Here is a 19,226-nt window from a genome sequence, read left to right on the forward strand (position 1 = left end):
TTTCTATTCTGATTGAATTTACTGTACTTGGCTGATGAAATGTCGGGTCTCCTATGAGATAAGTGCATAAAAATCGGACAGCACACGCATGGTCAGTGTGCTGTGCAATTTTTTTATTCCAAAATGGGTGTGAGGTAAAATTAATAACATGCAGATGAACACCAAATCAATGAACATTAGTCTGAGTGCAATCCAATTTATACATAGAAGAACATGAGCACTAAATACCCTATTATGCTGAGGGACCAGGGTAGGGTAGGGATGTGTCACTACGTGGGAACATGTGAAAGTTTGGTACATTACGGGGCAAATAGGAGTGGTGGGGGGGACAACTGTGAAAGGGGCAGGCTAGTTTTGGGGAGATATGTAAAGGGGTTATTTTGGAGAAGGGCAGTGTGGGAGAGCATATACAGACAGTGGTTCTGGCGATGCATGCATGTACTGATGGTAGTTCTGGTGCTGCATTCATGTACTGCTGGTAGTTCTCATACTGCACGCGTGTGCAGACAGTGGTTCTGATCTTGTACACATGTATCAATCCATAACGTGTTTCATAGCCATGTTAAACTTAAAAAAAAGGTCAAAGCTTAAAGATTGATGATTATGAGAAGGGTTTGGCGAGTTTCTGCTTTAAAAAAAAAAACAAAACACCTCCGTTTAAGTTAGCGTGTGTTCACACTGAGGTGTGTGTGTGTGTGTGTGTGTGTGTGTGTGTGTGTGTGTGTGTGTGTGTGTGTGTGTGTGTGTGTGTGTGTTTAAATAGCAGAAACTATACAAATCCTTCTGAAATAATTTGTTTCTGGTGATGTATTAATGCACTCATGGTGGTTTTGGTAATTATCCATGTAACTACCCCCTTAAAAATAAAAAAAATGCAAGCATTGGGATTGTTTCAGTATGGCAATGTGAACCTTGAACCGACAAATGTTGTACACCCCTGTAATAGAACAATGATCCTAAGCATATCTCAAAGTCCACCAAGGCTTAGTTTCAGAAGTCCTGAAAGTTTGTGGTTGAAAGCCATAAAAATAATAATTTAAAAAAAAAAAAAAAAAAATTAGTGATCTGCAGGCCATAGCCAATGAGTAATAGGCCAACAAGCTGGTATCTGGCTATGTCTCGCATTTACAGGTCATGACAGCCAAAATGTGCACTACAAAGTACTAAAGTGGCTTTTCATCAAGGGGGTTGAATAATTCTGTGACCTTATTAGTCATTGAAAGGTAGCATTTTGTGAGGAATCGGGAGAAACAATTTGTTATGTGTTACGTTAAATTGTTCTTGTTTCATTGGTTTATTGCAAACAGAAAGACTGTAAATTTTGCTTAACCCAATTTACAACGATGTGTAAATTTTCATTGCATCGATATAATTCCCTAAACCATCATTAACAGTAAAAACAGACGACTTCAGAAAAGTTTTTGTTCAATTACCAGCGAGTCCTCGGTTTTGTCGAAGCTGATGTCTGAGAGGATGGATCCAGATTCATCTATTGTAGATAATCTGAAAGGGGAGGGGGGAAAAAGAAAAAAAAAAAGTCAAAATTACATGAATCAGGAACAATGATGGCGAGGGGAGAAAGATGAAAATCAGGAGGATCCTTGATGCCTGCTCAGCAGATTGCACCAGATCCAGCTCCAATGCAGAGAACCTACGTCAGTAATCAATTACTATGCACAACACACCTAATTAGTACAAGCTATATGTCCCTGCATGCAGAAACTACACACATCCGTGTAAAGTTGGAGATTAACAGTGAAGAGAGAAGACACTTTTTCTACCTCCTAGTCCCATTGCCATCTGTAGACAATTGTGTTCTGTTATTCAGAAACGCCAGTGCACTTCTCTGCTGTTCACTGAGCTGAATACTGCCCGACGGGTCACACATCAGCAGCTCTCTTATCAACTGAATCTGACGCTCCTACCGCAAAAAAAAAAAGATCTGTCATATTAAAGCCCACGTGGGGAAGTAAAACTGAAAAGTTATGAAGTCCTCACTAGTTTCTCGCATTCAGCTTCAGCCTTCTGCCGCCTCTTAATCTCCACGTCCACCTGATTGCGAGCATGTTTCAGCTTTACTTCAAGTGCGCTGCGCTCAGTCTCTGTCTTCATCAGCAGCTCTCGGCTTTTTACCAGCTCTTGTTCATTTTTTTGCCATTTTCTTCGGAAATCTTCAAAATTCCTAGCCAGCAGTATGAATTCTAAAAGGCATAAAATATAGTGGAGAGTCAGATGTAGTGGTATGAAACTAGTCTTAGTCTGTGTGGAGGCAAACATTACGCTGGTGGGGCTTTCCTATAAAGAGCATGAATGTTAAATAACTAGGACCCCCACAAATACTAGTACCCGGGGGCACACCAGAGTGCTTTCTAAATAGCACGACTGTGATAAAACACAAAACTTGAGCTTGGTTTAAGTTGGGATACATGCAGCACAAACATGTTCACATTGGCCATAAAGCATAGAAAACCTACAAAGAACAAAATGAGCAAAAACTCTGCTGTACCTAAGTAAGTAAAAGTGCATCTAAACAACAGGGTTCTTAGTAATACGGTTTGTGACCAAAAATAGCAGAAAAGCCATCCCACCGTCGACAAGGTGACCCTGATCGGGACAGTCCTACGCTGTCTAAAATTAAAAAGCTTACCATAACTCAGGGTTCACACACCTAGGTCAACTGACACATGGTAAGGTTTTTAACATTAGACAGCGTAGGACCATTCCGATCAGGGTCACCTTGTCAACGGTGGGAGGGCTTTTCTTTCTTTTTTTTTTTTTTTTTATTATATCAAAAACAGTATTACTAAGAACCTTGTGTAGATGCACTTTTGCTTTTCACTTATTAAGTTACAGCAGGGTTTCTGCTCATTTTGTTCTTTGTAGGTTTTATGACTGTGATAAAGAAATTTGGATTGGTGGGTCACATCCTACTGAGTGCTCCAAGACTGGCCACTGATAGGGGAACATAGATTTGGTGCATAAAATGTAGCTTTCTGGCAATGTAAGCCAAGGCTGACCAATTCTGCTTAGGAAATCTCCGGTTATGCCAAGATTGATTCAATTAAATGGGATCTGTTATGTCTAACAGCGGTCATCCTGAAAATTAAAACGAAGCAGAACATATTAAAAAAACATTTCTCCCAACTAATGAGAACTCTGCTGGTAAAGCGAAGTGTCTTTTCCAGATAATCTATTCTGCTGCAGGAAGGAGATTCGGACTTCACAGCACTGGCCTTTCCAATTACATTCAGGTTCATATTGAAGATGTGCGGTGCATGCCAGCCCCACTGTAAATGTATATATTGATTTAAAAGTAAAATACCAATTTGATAGAACATGCCCCTGGAGCATATTTAGCATTCTCAAGGAACACTTTCAAGAAGACGTTCTTTGACAGTCGTCAGAAAGCTTCACATACCGTATAAGAAGCACATTTTTTATAGCAATAGTTCTATAAGGTGCTCGGGTACTTACGTGGCTCTATGCCCTCGTTCAGACCGTCCACCTGGCGAATTAACTGCTCAAAATGATGGCGCAAGGTCAGCATTGAAGTCGCCATCGCCCTGCAGTGGAAAACATTGCGATAATTAGCAAGATTTCTAGCAAATAGACAGAAAGAAGGCCCAGATTTCTATACAGAAAATAAACTTTAGTCTGAGAAGTGCGACATTCCAGTTACATTTAGCTTGGCGGAGTCCGATATTTACTGTTGACTGGTAGGCAGGGCTGTGGAGGCCAAACCTCCGACTCCACAGCCCTGCTGATAGGTGCCTGGGCCCGTCACCGGTCACACTGCGTTTCTGCAATGTTTTGTGGGTTCGGTCAGAATTCCAGTTCCTACGAAAAATGTGATCCAGACGAACCACCAACAGGGCTATAAAGAATGCAACGACACAAACTGAGCTCAAAGTAAGTTTTATTTCTTCCCTTTTACAATGTGTCCATTTGTTCAGACAGGGAAAAAAAGAAAAAAAAAAAAACACTGTGCTACATTTCTGTGCCCATCTGAACACAGGAACACTTTCAGGGAGGGACACAACACAAATGGCTTTCAAGTCATTGCCATCTATAGCCCTGTTTTCACTTTGCCTTTTTCCGCCATTACAGCAGAAGTAGAAGCATTGGGAGTAGCGAATCCCACCACCTGCACAGCCAAAGCTTTTTTTTTTTTTTTTTAAAGGGAAGCTGTCCGCAGTTTTGGCCAATTGAAGAAACGGCCACTGCTTTTCAGGGCTTACACACAGCATTCTATAATGCAGTAGATAAGCTCCCGGTACGACCTGCAACTGAAGAAAAATAAGTTCTATTATACTCACCTGGTGGCGGTCCGGTCCGATGGGTGTTGCAGGTCTGGATCCGGCGCCTCCATCTTCTGGCGATGCCACCCTCCTATTGCTTCATGGCTCCCCGGCATCGCGCTCCAGCGTACTGATTTGCCCTGTTGAGAGCAGAGTAAATTCCTGCAGTGCGCAGGCACCGGGAAAGGTCAGAGAGGCCCAGCGCCGGCACTGCAGGAATTTACTCTGCTCTCAACAGGGCAAATCAGTACGCCGGAGCGCGATGCCAGGGAGCCATGAAGCAATCGGAGGGCGGCATCGCAAGAAGATGGGAGGTGCTGGACCCGGACCTGCGACACCCATCGGACCAGACCGCCCCTGGGTGAGTATAATAAAACTTTTTTTTTCCTTATCTTTTAGGTCTGACCGGGAGGCTTATCTACAGCATTATAGAATGCTATAGATAAGCTCTGAAAGGCAGTGGCTGTATCTTATATCGGCCAAAACTGCTGACAGGTTTGCTTTAAACACATTTTTATCCACCATATATGCTCTTCCTTTACTCACCAAGAACCATAAATTTCTTTGGACAATGACACAGCCATACCAGGGCTTGTTTTTTGCAGGACAAGTTGAAGTTTTGAATAAATCCAACCGTTTTACCATATAATGTAATTACAAAAAAAATAAAAAAAGAATAAAAAGAAAAGTCCAAGTAGAACTAAATAGAGAAAAACAGATGCAATCCTAGTATGGTTCGTTTTTACAGTATTCATTGTATGGTAAGTTACATGGCTGCGAGATTCTCCAGGTCAATACAACCTTACAGAGGTTTATTTCTTAAGTAGTGGGAAAAAAATATTTGTATAAATATGTTTATTTTGCACTTTTCAGAGACCTGTAATGTATATTTCTCACCATCAATAGTGCAGCGAGTTAACCGTTTAAGGCTAAGTTCACAAGTATTTTTGGTGTGGGGGTTTTTGCAGCGTTTTTGTTGGGGTACTCTTGTTGCTTGTGCATGCTGATAAAGTCTGATTCTACAACCCCTGGAAAAAATTATGGAATCACCGGCCTTGGAGGATGCTCATTCAGTTGTTTAATTTTGTAGAAAAAAAGAAGATCACAAACATGGCACAAAACTAAAGTCATTTCAAATGGCAACTTTCTGGCTTTATGAAACACTAAAAGAAATCAAGAACAAAAAAATATGTGGTAGTCAGTAATGGTTACTTTTTTTAACCAAGCATAGGGGAAAATTATGGAATCACCCTGTAAGTTTTCATACTCAAAAATAACATGCATCAAATTAGATCTGCTCGTTAGTCTGCATCTAAAAAGGAGTGATCACACCTTGGAGAGCTGTTGCACCAAGTGGACTGACAGGAATCATGGCTCCAACACGAGAGATGTCAATTGAAACAAAGGAGAGGATTATCAAACTCTTAAAAGAGAGTACCGTATATACTCGAGTATAAGCCGACCCGAGTATAAGCCGACCCCCCTAATCTTGCCACAAAAAACTGGGAAAACTTATTGACTCGAGTATAAGCCTAGGGTGGAAAATGCAGCAGCTACCGGTGAATTTCAAAAATAAAAATAGATGCTCCATACCATTCATTGCCCAATAGATGCTCCATATAAAGCTGTGCCATATATAATGCTCCATACCATTGATTATTGCCCCATATATTATCCATATATAGCTGTGCCATATAGAATGCTCTGCACCGTTCATTATGGCCCCATAGATGCTCCATATAAAGCTGTGCCATATATGCTCTGCACTGTTCAGTTTGGCCCCATAGATGCTCATTATAAAGCTGCCCCATATGGAATGCTCTGCAGCGTTCAGTTTGGCCCCATAGATGCTCCACATAAAGCAGTGCCATATATGCTCTGCAGCGTTCAGTTTGGCCCCATAGATGCTCATTATAAAGCTGCCCCATATGGAATGCTCTGCAGCGTTCAGTTTGGCCCCATAGATGCTCCACATAAAGCAGTGCCATATATAACGCTGCTGCTGCAATAAAAAAAACAAAACACATACTCACCTCTCTTGCTTGCAGCTCCCCAGCATCCCGTCCCGGCGTCTCTCCGCACTGACTGATCAGGCAGAGGGCGGCGCGCACACTATATGCGTCATCGCGCCCTCTGTCCTGAACAGTCAGAGCGGAGAGATGCCGGGAAGATGGAGCGGCGCCCGGCGTGTGGATCGTGGACAGGTAAATATGCGATACTTACCTGCTCCCGGCGTCCCGCTCCTTCCCCTGGACAGCTGGTCTCCGGGTGCCGCAGCCTCTTCCTCTATCAGCGGTCACCGGCACCGCTGATTAGAGAAATGAATAGGCGGCTCCGACCCTATGGGAGTGGAGTCCATATTCATTTCTCTAATGAGCGGTCCCACGTGACCGCTGTACAGGGGAAGAGCTGCGGCACCCGAAGACACTGTGACGGGCAGGGGGATCGCCAGGATCGCCGGGACTAGGTAATTATGCCTCAGCGCCCTCTCCCCCTCACCCGCCGACCCTGCCACAGACCGTGACTCGAGTATAAGCCGAGAGGGGCACTTTCAGCCCAAAAATTTGGGCTGAAAATCTCGGCTTATACTAGAGTATATACGGTAAATCATCACACAATGTTTCAAAAGATGTTGGTGGTTCACAGTCAGCTGTGCCTAAAATCTGGACCAAATACAAACAACATGGGAAGGTTGATAAAGGCAAACATACTGGTAAACCAAGGAAGACATCAAAGCATCAAGACCAGAAACTTCAAGCAATATGTCTCAAACAGGAAATGCACAACAAAACAAATGAGGAACGAATGGGTGGAAACTGGAGTCAACGTCTGTGACCGAACTGTAAGAAATCGCCTAAAAAAAATGGAATTTACATACAGAAAAGCTAAACGAAAGCCATCAACACCTAAACAGAAAAAAAACAAGGTTATAATGGGATAAGGAAAAGCAATCATGGACTGTGGATGACTGGATGAAAGTCATATTCAGTGATGAATCACGAATCTGCATTGGGCAAGGTGATGATGCTGGAACTTTTGTTTGGTGCCGTTCCAATGAGATCTATAAAGATGACTGCCTGAAGAGAACATGCAAATTTCCACAGTCATTGATGATATGGGGCTGCATGTCAGGTAAAGGCACTGGGGAGATGGCTGCCATTACATCTTCAATAAATGCAGAAGTATATGTTGATATTTTGGACACTTTTCATATCCCATCATTTGAAAGGATGTTTGGGGATGATGAAATCATTTTTCAAGATGATAATGCATCCTGCCATAGAGCAAAAACTGAAAACATTCCTTGAAAATATACACATAAGGTCAATGGCCTGCAAATAGTCCGGATCTCAGTCCAATTGAAAATCTTTGGTGGAAGTTGAAGAAAATGGTCCATGACAAGGCTCCAACCTGCAAAGCGGATCTGGCAACAGCAATCAGAGAAAGTTGGAGCCAGATTGATGAAGAGTACTGTTTGATACTCATTAAAGGTACCTTCACACTAAGCGACGCTGCAGCGATACAGACAACGATGCCGATCGCTGCAGCGTCGCTGTTTGGTCACTGGAGAGCTGTCACACAGACCGCTCTCCAGTGACCAACGATCCCGAAGTCCCCGGGTAAACATCGGGTTACTAAGCGCAGGTAGTAACCCGATGTTTACCCTGGTTACCAGTGTAAAATGTAAAATAACAAACAGTACATACTCACCTTCGCGTCTCCCGGCGTCCGCTTCCCTGCACTGACTGAGTGCCGGCCCTAACAGCAGAGCGGTGACGTCACCGCTGTGCTCTGCTTTTACTTTACGGCCGGCGCTCAGTCAGTGCAGGAAGCGGACGGCGAGGGACGTGTGACAGACATCAGAGGGCGAGTATGTACTGTTTGTTTTTTTTACTTTTACGATGGTAACCAGGGTAAACATCGGGTTACTAAGCGCGGCCCTGCGCTTAGTAACCCGATATTTACCCTGGTTACCATTGTAAAACATCGCTGGCATCGTTGCTTTTGCTGTCAAACACAACGATACACGCCGGTCTGACGACCAAATAAAGTTCTGAACTTTCCTAAACGACCAGCGATATCACAGCAGGATCCTGATCGCTGCTGCGTGTCACACTCAACGATATCGCTAGCCAGGACGCTGCAAAGTCACGGATCGCTAGCGATATCGTTTAGTGTGAAGGTACCTTAAGTCCATGCCTCAGACTGCAAGCAGTTATAAAAAGCCAGAGGTGGTGCAACAAAATACTAGTGATGTTTTTGAATTGTTTGTTTGTTTATCATGATTCCTGAATTTTTTTCTTCAGAATTGAGTGATTCCATCATTTTTCCCCTACGCTTGGTTAAAAAAAAAAACAAAAAAAAAAACAACATTACTGACTACCACATTTTTTGTTCTTGATTTCTTTTAGTGTTTCTTAAAGCCAGAAAGTTACCATTTGAAATGACTTCAGTTTTGTGCCATGTCTGTGATCTGCTTTTTTCTACAAAATTAAACAACTGAATGAGCATCCTCCAAATCCCCCCCCCAGTACTGCACATATGGGAGCCTCAAACCCCCCCCCCCCCACCCAGTACTGCAGATATGGGAGCCTCAGCAACCATCCCCCCCAGTACTGCACATATGGGAGCCTCAACCCCCCCCCCCCCAGTACTGCACATATGGGAGCCTCAGAACCCCCCAGCACTGCACATATGGGAGCCTCAAACCCCCCCAGTACTGCACATATGGGAGCCTCAGCAACCATCCCACCCAGTACATATGGGAGCCTCAGCAACCCCCCCAGTATTGCACATATGTGAGCCCTCCCCACTGAGGTGCACATACGGGAGCCTCAGCACCCCCAGCACTGCACATATGGGAGCCCCAGCAAACCCCCCCCCCCCCCATTGTGATGCACATATGGGAGCCCAAGCAAACCCCCCTCAATGTGTTGCACTTACGGCTGTTTCAGCATCTGTAAATGGAGCGCCCCCACGCGTAAGGGCAATGGGGTACTCGGTACCTAGTCCTTCCCTCTGCTTCTGGGGATGTCACGGTGGCCCGACCCGGACCGTGGCCCTTCTGAGGGGGCGTCCACTTAAAGGGGATTGTAGTTTGTACGGTGTTCGTGACGCCACCTGTGGTGTTCGGTCAGGATGACCGACGCTGCGGAGGGGTCCGCTGGGGTGATGGAGTGGCAGCTAGATGGAATACCTTCCCACAGGTGAAGTATGTCCCCAGGGCTTCCCAGTAGAGTAAATGGTGATGGTAGGTCGCAGTAAATAACGAGGACACGAGGTTGCAGTCTCTTTACCTTTTACTGAAGACTTCAGCGTCCACAGTCCAGAGCACTGTTCACAGGGCTGGCTGAGTCCGGCCGGTCCGAAGGCACATCCAGAGTTCCCTTTGCAGGTGGAAATCAGTAGCCTTCCTACTAGCGCCTGTGTGTTGTAGTACTTCCCTGCTGAGCACCACGGGATAGTCCTCACAACTGTCGTGTATGATTCTGATGTTCTCTCTCCGTCCCCCAGATGGTATGGCTAGGACGACCCGTATGACGGGGTAGGCCTGGAGCTATTTTATAGGGACACTAGTGACGCCCCTCTCCCACAATTTGCCTCCATTGTCTTCATTAGGTATTAAGGTCGGGCAGCCAACTTGGAATTGAACTGTCCTGCCGTAGTTCAAAGTAATGGGTAGAGCCAATTACTCCTTCGGTGTTCCGGCCACCGGCTACGCGCCTCAGAAGGATGTTATCGATCTTAACCCCTTCATGACCTTGCCGTTTTTTGCAATTCTGACCAGTGTCCCTTTATGAGGTAATAACTCAGGAACGCTTCAACGGATCCTAGCGATTCTGAGATTGTTTTTTCGTGACATATTGGGCTTCATGTTAGTGGAAAATTTAGGTCGATAATTTCTGAGTTTATTTGTGAAAAAAAAACGGAAATTTGGCAAAAATTTTGAAAATTTCGCAATTTTCACATTTTGAATTTTTATTCTGTTAAACCAGAGAGTTATGTGACACAAAATAGTTAATAAATAACATTTCCCACATGTCTACTTTACATCAGCACAATTTTGGAAACAAATTTTTTTTTTGCTAGGAAGTTATAAGGGTTAAAATTTGACCAGTGATTTCTCATTTTTACAACAAAATTTACAAAACCATTTTTTTTTAGGGACCACCTCACATTTGAAGTCAGTTTGAGGGTTCTATATGGCTGAAAATACCCAAAAGTGACACCATTCTAAAAACTGCACCCCTCAAGGTGCTCAAAACCACATTCAAGAAGTTTATTAACCCTTCAGGTGTTTCACAGCAGCAGAAGCAACATGGAAGTAAAAAATGAACATTTAACTTTTTAGTCACAAAAATGATCTTTTAGCAACAATTTTTTATTTTCCCAAGGGTAAAAGGAGAAACTGGACCACGAACGTTGTTGTCCAATTTGTCCTGAGTACGCTGATACCTCATATGTGGGGGTAAACCACTGTTTGGGCGCACGGCAGGGCTCGGAAGGGAAGGAGCGCCATTTGACTTTTTGAATGAAAAATTGGCTCCAATCTTTAGCGGACACCATGTCGCGTTTGGAGAGCCCCCGTGTGCCTAAACATTGGAGCTCCCCCACAAGTGTTCACATTTTGGAAACTAGACCCCCCAAGGAACTTATCTAGAAGCATAGTGAGCACTTATAACCCCCAGGTGCTTCACAGAAGTTTATAACGCAGAGCCGTGAAAATAAAAAATAATTTTTCTTTCCTCAAATATGATTTTTAGCCCAGAATTTTTTATTTTCCCAAGGGTAATAGGAGAAATTGGACCCCAAATGTTGTTGTCCAGTTTGTCCTGAGTACAATGATACCCCATATGTGGGGGTAAACCACTGTTTAGGCGCACGGCAGGGCTCGGAAGGGAAGGCGCGCCATTTGGCTTTTTGAATGGAAAATTAGCTCCAATCATTAGCGGACACCATGTCGCGTTTGGAGAGCCCCTGTGTGCCTAAACATTGGAGCTCCCGCACAAGTGACCCCATTTTGGAAACTAGACCTCCCAAGGAACTAATCTAGATGTGTGGTGAGCACTTTGAACCCCCAAGTGCTTCACAGAAGTTTATAACGCAGAGCCATGAAAATAAAAAATAATTTTTCTTTTCTCAAAAATGATTTTTTAGCCCACAATTTTTTATTTTCCCAAGGGTAACAGGAGAAATTGGACCCCAAAAGTTGTTGTCCAGTTTCTCCTGAGTACGCTGATACCCCATATGTGGGGGTAAACCACTGTTTGGGCACATGCCGGGGCTCGGAAGGGAAGTAGTGACGTTTTGGAATGCAGACTTTGAAGGAATGGTCTGCGGGCATCATGTTACGTTTGCAGAGCCCCTGATATGCCTAAACAGTAGAAACCCCCCACAAGTGACCCCATTTTGGAAACTAGACCCCCGAAGGAACTTATCTAGATGTGTGGTGAGCACTTTCAACCCCCAAGTGCTTCACAAAAGTTTATAACGCAGAGCCGTGAAAATAAAAAATAATTGTTCTTTCCTCAAAAATTATGTTTTAGCAAGTAATTTTTTATTTTTGCAAGGGTAACAGGAGAAATTGGACCCCAACAGTTGTTGCCCAGTTTGTCCTGAGTACGCTGGTACCCCAAATGTGGGGGTAAACCACTGTTTGGGCGCACGTCGGGGCTTGGAAGGGCGGGAGCACCATTTGACTTTTTGAACGCAAGATTGGCTGGAATCAATGGTGGCGCCATGTTGCGTTTGGAGACCCCTGATGTGCCTAAACAGTGGAAACCCCTCAATTCTAACTTCAACACTAACCCCAACACACCCCTAATCCTAATCCCAACTGTAGCCATAACCCTAATCACAACCCTAACCCCAACACACCCCTAACCACAACCCTAACCGCAACACAACCGTAACCCTAATTCCAACCCTAATCCTAACCCTAATCCCAACCGTAACCCTAATCCCAACCCTAACCCCAACACACCCCTAACCCTATCCGTAACCCTAACCACAAGCCTAATCTTAACCCTATTTCAAACCCTAGCCCTAATTCCAACCCTAACTCTAATTCCAACCCTAACCCTAAGGCTATGTGCCCACGTTGCGGATTCGTGTGAGATTTTTCCGCACGATTTTTGAAAAATCTGCAGGTAAAAGGCACTGCGTTTTGCCTGCGGATTTACAGCAGATTTCCAGTGTTTTTTTGTGCGGATTTCACCTGCGGATTCCTATTGAGGAACAGGTGTAAAACGCTGCGGAATCCGCACAAAGAATTGACATGCTGCGGAAAATACAATGCAGCGTTTCTGCACGGAATTTTCCGCACCATGGGCACAGCGGATTTGGTTTTCCTTAGGTGTACATGGTACTGTAAACCTGATGGAAAACTGCTTCGAATTCGCAGCGGCCGATCCGCTGCGGATCCGCGGCCGATCCGCTGCGGATCCGCGGCGGATCCGCGGCCGATCCGCTGCGGATCCGCGGCCGATCCGCTCTGTGTGCACATGCCATAACCCTACCCCTAACCCTACCCCTAGTTCTAACCCTAACCCTAGTGGAAAAAGAAAAAAAAATATTTTCTTTATTTTATTATTGTCCCTACCTATGGGGGTGATAAAGGGGGGGGTTTATTTATTATTTTTTTATTTTGATCGCTGTGGTAGAACCTACCACAGCGATCAAAATGTACTTGTAACGAATCTGCCAGCCGGCAGAGTCGGCGGGCGTACTGAGCATGCGCCCGCCATCTTGGAAGATGGCGGCGCCCAGGGAGAAGACGGACCGACTTTGGGAGGATCGGTAAGTATGAGGGGGTGGATCGGAGGACGGGGGGAGCGGACAGGAGCACGGGGGAGCGAACAGGGGGACGGAGGGGGGTACCGGACAGAACGGAGGACTGGGGAGGAGATCGGGGGCGGTGGGGGGGGCCAGAACATGATTTCCAGCCATGGCAGATGCTATTGCAGCATCGGCCATGGCTGGATTGCAATATTTCACCATTTTCATAGGTGAAATATTGCAAATTGCTCTGATTGGCTGTTGCACTTTCAACAGTCAATCAGAGCGATCGTAGCCACGTGGGGGCAAAGCCACCCCCCCCTAGGCTGAAGTACAACTCCCCCTCTCCCTGCAGATCGGGTAAAATAGGAGTTAACCCTTTCACCCGATCTGCAGGGATGCGATCATTCCATGACGCCACATAGGCGTCATGGGTCGGGAAGGGGTTAAGGCACAACTCCTCCCGGTGTTCTCCTTGTGCTGCGATCTCGTTTCTCACTCTCCACAATATACTTCGCTTCGTGTCCTTTCTTAGGATGCTGCCGCAATGAGGTGCAGGCACAGCTCCGTAACGTTCTATCTCTTGCTCTGTCAGGATCCCACCCCTGACAGGGACTTCTGTCTGCAGCTCAGATGTTCCTCCTTCTCCCCCTGTCTGCCCGACAGGTCTTCTCTGGGTCGAACCCAGGTGCTTTCTGTCTAACTTCCTATCCAACCCACCAGTTTTACCCGAGTGTGAGGAGTGGCCTAGTACATAGAACCTTTGCTCCCCCTGGTGGACTGGAGTGTGAAGTGTAATGTGTGACTGATACCTGGTCAGGTGAACTCCTTTAGTGCCATCAGACGTAACATCACTCCCCCTGGTGGAAGAGCGACATTACTGCAACGACCAGGACTCTGGGGCGCTGCATAAAGACCTGTGGTTGGCCTTCACAAGAATATCAAAACAGTGACATGGGCTTGCAGCCGGCCTCTGTCTGACAAGGTAACCACTGTGGCGGGGGGCATGTGGGAGCCTGGGCGCACATGTACCAGCTACGGCTCTATATAGATGCCATTATAAGATTGAGAGTTGCATATAAAAAGGTTAATACAAACCCCCGGAGCTCAGATACAGACGCTGGCCTCAGTGGAGTGTGGAAGGAGCTCCGCTCCCAAGCCCCCTCCTCACAAGCGAACCCCAGCGCTCATGTACAGTTGCATCCATACGCATTAATGGGTTATACAAGATGAGAAAACCATTCATCCATGGGCCATGTCTGGAGATGCTGCTCCATCACTAACGTCACCAGAGCCGAGCTGTGATTCTATACAATCCACGGACGTGTGCCACCATGATGTGACAGCCACATCCACAAAGGAGTTTGCGGCAACATTGAGGGTTTACTTACAAGCTCATGTTCTTATTCGCCAATGTTGGTGGCAGTGGCTGTCCGGTGCATGCAGTAGCGCAGTGTGTGAACGTAGTCTTAAGGTAAAATAAATGCCAAATGTGGGAATGTAATAATCTTGAGAAGGTCTAGTTTCTGGCTAATCTGCTCCATACAGCTAACAGCAGTAATGTACAGATGTGTGTGGTGACAACACTATATAGGCTCAGGGTATTTAAACAGACTGCTTCTAATATCATGTAGGCATCACTGTGTCTAGTGCCACAATGATGCCAGGTTATAGAATAGATGGACATCATTAAGTATACAGACATTTTCTATCAAAAGATTTCAGAAACACTTAATTATTAATGCAATGAATTACCAGATAAAGTTACCGTAACGAAGCTCTGATCTCACCCACTCCATCACTGCCCACAATACAGGCCCTTAATAGATATGGGCTGTGCACGGGTGCAGTGGACACACTGCCAGGAAGCTTTCAACCTGTCAATAGCGGCAGAGCCACTTGCTAACGGGATTTTGTGTACAGACAAAAAATAAAATAATAATCCCTCCAAAAATATAGCTTTTTCATCAAACTGACAATAAAATGGAATCAAATTCAGTTGTATATGAAGAGAAAAACAAAACATCTTATGCAGTGACTGAGGGCAGAAGCCGTGGACAATCTGCTGCTCCATGTGGCCCTGACACTACAGGAAAAATCATGTCCCTGTCCCAATGTCCACTCGTGTGGGGTGTATCACACTCACGTTTAGGCCACAGACTCTCCACTTTCTGTAGGCCGCCATCTTCCAGAGCCACCGTGCAAAACTCAGGACACCCAGTTTGTTTCAAGACACAGAAGTCTACTGGACAGCTCAAGTTAATTAGACTTAAGGTACCGTCACACTAAACGATATCGCTAGCGATCCGTGACGTTGCAGCGTCCTCGCTAGCGATATCGTTTAGTTTGACACGCAGCAGCGATCAGGATCCTGCTGTGATGTCGCTGGTCGCTGAATAAAGTCCAGAACTTTATTTGGTCGTCCGATCGCTGTGTATCGTTGTGTTTGACACCAAAAGCAACGATACCAGCGATGTTTTACACTGGTAACCAGGGTAAACATCGGGTTACTAAGCGCAGGGCCGCGCTTAGTAACCCGATGTTTACCCTGGTTACCAGCGTAAAAGTAAAAAAAACAAACAGTACATACTCACCTGCGCGTCCCCCAGCCTCTGCTTCCTGACACTGACTGAGCTCCGGCCCTGAAGTGAAAGTGAAAGCACAGCGGTGACGTCACCGCTGTGCTGTTAGGGCCGGAGCTCAGTCAGTGTCAGGAAGCAGACGCTGGGGGACGCGCAGGTGAGCATGTACTGTTTGTTTTTTTTACTTTTACGCTGGTAACCAGGGTAAACATCGGGTTACTAAGCACGGCCCTGCGCTTAGCAACCCGATGTTTACCCTGGTTACCCGGGGACCTCGGCATCGTTGGTCGCTGGAGAGCGGTCTGTGTGACAGCTCTCCAGCGATCAAACAGCGACGCTGCAGCGATCAGCATCGTTGTCGCTATCGCTGCAGCGTCGCTTAATGTGACGGTACCTTAAAGGTACCGTCACATTAAGCTCAGTCAGTGTCAGGAAGAAGAGGCTGGGGGACGCGCAGGTGAGTATGTACTGTTTGGTTTTTTTACTTTTACGCTGGTAACCAGGGTAAACATCGGGTTACTAAGCGCGGCCCTGCGCTTAGTAACCCGATGTTTACCCTGGTTACCAGTGTAAAACATCGCTGGTATCGTTGCTTTTGGTGTCAAACACAACGATACACAGCGATCGGACGACCAAATAAAGTTCTGGACTTTATTCAGCGACCAGCGACATCACAGCAGGATCCTGATCGCTGCTGCGTGTCAAACGAAACGATATCGCTAGCGAGGACGCTGCAACGTCACGGATCGCTAGCGATATCGTTTAGTGTGACGGTACCTTAACAGTATCGGGAGCAACATTTCTCATTTCTTGTGTCCTTAAGACAGCACATTTTCAACATTACCATCTGTTCCTCCTGGACTATCTCTACGTTTACTGGTTCTGTCAGCCCCAGGGATTTCCCGTCCAGTCCCGCAGTACATCCTGGATCCATTACTTCCCTTCATGTGGTTCCACATCCATCTTCCGTTGGACGCCAGGGGATACAATTCATTAAAATTGGATGAAGGGTTTAGGAGATTCAGCTCCATAACATGTGCAACCCTGTTTTTAAAGGGACCAAAAGTAATTGGACAATTGACTCCAAGGCTATTTCATGGACAGGTGTGGGCAATCCCTTTGTTAGGTCATTCTCAATTAAGCAGATAAAAGGCCTGGAGTTGAATTGAGGTGTGGTGCTTGCATTTGGAAGGTTTTGCTGTGAAGTAAACATGCGGTCAAAGGAGCTCTTCATGCAGGTGAAACAAGCCATCCTTATGCTGCCAAAACAAAACAAAAAAAAACGTCCGAGAAATTGCTACAATATTAGGAGTGGCAAAATCTACAGTTTGGTACATCCTGAGAAAGAAAGAAATTACTGATGAACTCATCAATGCAAAAAGACCTGGGCGCCCACAGAAGACAACAGCGGTGGATGATCGCAGAATAATCTCCATGGTGAAGATAAACCCCTTCACAACAGCCAACCAAGTGAACAACACTCTCCAGGAGGTCGGCGTATCAATATCCAAATCTACCATAAAGAGAAGACTGCATGAAAGTAAATACAGAGGGTTCACTGCACGGTGCAAGCCACTAATAAGCATCAAGAATAAAAAGGCTAGACTGGACTTTGCTAAAAATCATCTAAAAAACCCAGCACAGTTCTGGAAGAACATTCTTTGGACAGATGAAACCAAGATCAACCTCTACCAGAATGATGGAAAGAGAAAAGTATGGCGAAGGCGTGGTACAGCTCATGATGCAAAGCATACCACATCCTCTGTAAAACACGGCGGAGGCAGTGTGATGGCTTGGGCATGCATGGCTGCCAGTGGCACTGGGTCACTAGTGTTTATTGATGATGTGACACAGGACAGAAGCAGCCGAATGAATTCTGAGGTATTCAGAGCCATACTGTGTGCTCAGATCCAGCCAAATGCAGCCAAACTGATTGGTCGTCGTTTCATACTACAGATAGACAATGACCCAAAACATAAAACCAAAGCAACCCAGGAGTTAATTAAAGCAAAGAAGTGGAATATTCTTGAATGGCCAAGTCAGTCACCTGATCTCAACCCAATTGAGCAGCATTTCACTTGTTAAAGACTAAACTTCACACAGAAAGGCCCACAAACAGCAACTGAAAACCACCGCAGTGAAGGCCTGGCAGAGCATCAAAAAGGAGGAAACACAGCGTCTGGTGATGTCCATGAGTTCAAGACTTCAGGCAGTCATTGCCAACAGAGGGTTTTCAACCAAGTACTAAAAGTGAACATTTTATTTACAATTATTGAATCTGTCCAATTACTTTTGGTCCCTTCACAAAACAGGGTGGCACATGTTAAGGAGCTGAAACTCCTAAGCCCTTCATCCAATTTTAATGTGGATACCCTCAAATGAAAGCTGAAAGTCTGAACTTCAACTGCATCTGAATTGTTGTATAAAATTCATTGTGGCAATGTCTATAACCAAAATTAGAAAAATGTTGTCTCTGTCCAAAATATATATGGACCTAACTGTAGGTTGCGTCATGTGAAGTGTGCAGGAATAATCCACCCCTCTCAGAGCAGTCCAAAACCGTACCAATAAAAAACTTAATATGGAGATGGTTAACAATTTATGGGGTGCAAGACTCTAAAGGCAAAAGCTGGGCACTATGAATACGGCTTTAAAATGGCATATTTCCGTTTTTTCGTTTTAGTTTTTCGCTCCCCTCCTTCCCAGAGCCATAACTTTTTTATTTTTCCGTCAATATGGCCATGTGAGGGCTTATTTTTTGCGGGACGAGATGTACTTTTGAACGATACCATTGGTTTTACCATGCCGTGTAACAGAAAACGGGAAAACAATTCCAAGTGTGATGAAATTGCAAAAAAAGTGCAATCTCACACTTGTTTTTTGTTTGGCTTTTTTGCTACGTTCATCAAATGCTAAAACTGTCCTGCCATTATGATTCTCCAGGTCATTACGAGTTCATAGACACCTAACATGTCTAGGTTATTTTTTATCTGAGTGGTGGAAAAAAATTCCAAAGTTTGCTTAAAAAAAAAAAAAAAAAAAAAATGCGCGATTTTCCGATACCCGTAGCGTCTCCAATTTTCGTGATCTGGGGTCGGGTGAGGGCTTATTTTTTGCGTGCCGAGCTGGCGTTTTTAATGATACCATTTTGGTGTAGATATGTTCTTTTGATCGCCCGTTATTGCAATGTCGCGGCGACCAAAAAACGTAATTTTGGCGTTTTGATTTTTTTTCTCGCTACGCCATTTAGCGGTCAGGTTAATCCTTTGTTTTTATTGATAGATCGGGCGATTCTGAACGCGGCGATACCAAATATGTGTAGGTTTGATTTTTTTTAAATTATTTTATTTTGATTGGGGCGAAAGGGGGGGTGATTTGAACTTTTATATTTTTTTTATTTTTTAAATATTTTTAAACACTTTTTTCTCTTAATTTTGGCATGCTTCAATAGCCTCCATAGGAGGCTAGAAGCATGCACAACTCGATCGGCTCTGCTACATAGAGGTGAAATACAGATCACCTCTATGTAGCAGAAATGGTCGTGTACTTGAGCGCCGACCACAGGGTG

At 45.0% G+C, this 19,226-nt stretch overlaps 1 protein-coding gene across 2 annotated transcripts in view; it reads right to left on the reverse strand.

Moving 5' to 3' along the window:
• The window catches only part of RACGAP1 (Rac GTPase activating protein 1), a 53,174-nt gene that overhangs the window by 24,588 nt on the left and 9,360 nt on the right, over positions 1-19,226 (reverse strand). For both annotated transcript variants that reach the window (XR_013224041.1, XM_077298056.1), the window contains exons 2-5: positions 3,475-3,563; positions 1,999-2,201; positions 1,782-1,921; positions 1,434-1,503 (exon numbers count right to left, since the gene is read on the reverse strand). Coding sequence is in view for 1 of the 2 variants with exons in the window: in XM_077298056.1 (XP_077154171.1) it covers positions 1,434-1,503; positions 1,782-1,921; positions 1,999-2,201; positions 3,475-3,559 (498 nt within the window). In the remaining variant the exon portion in view is untranslated. The remainder of the gene's footprint in view (positions 1-1,433; positions 1,504-1,781; positions 1,922-1,998; positions 2,202-3,474; positions 3,564-19,226) is intronic.

This window comes from Ranitomeya variabilis, chromosome 3 (assembly GCF_051348905.1).
Source record: "Ranitomeya variabilis isolate aRanVar5 chromosome 3, aRanVar5.hap1, whole genome shotgun sequence".
Taxonomy (NCBI): Eukaryota; Metazoa; Chordata; class Amphibia; order Anura; family Dendrobatidae; genus Ranitomeya; species Ranitomeya variabilis.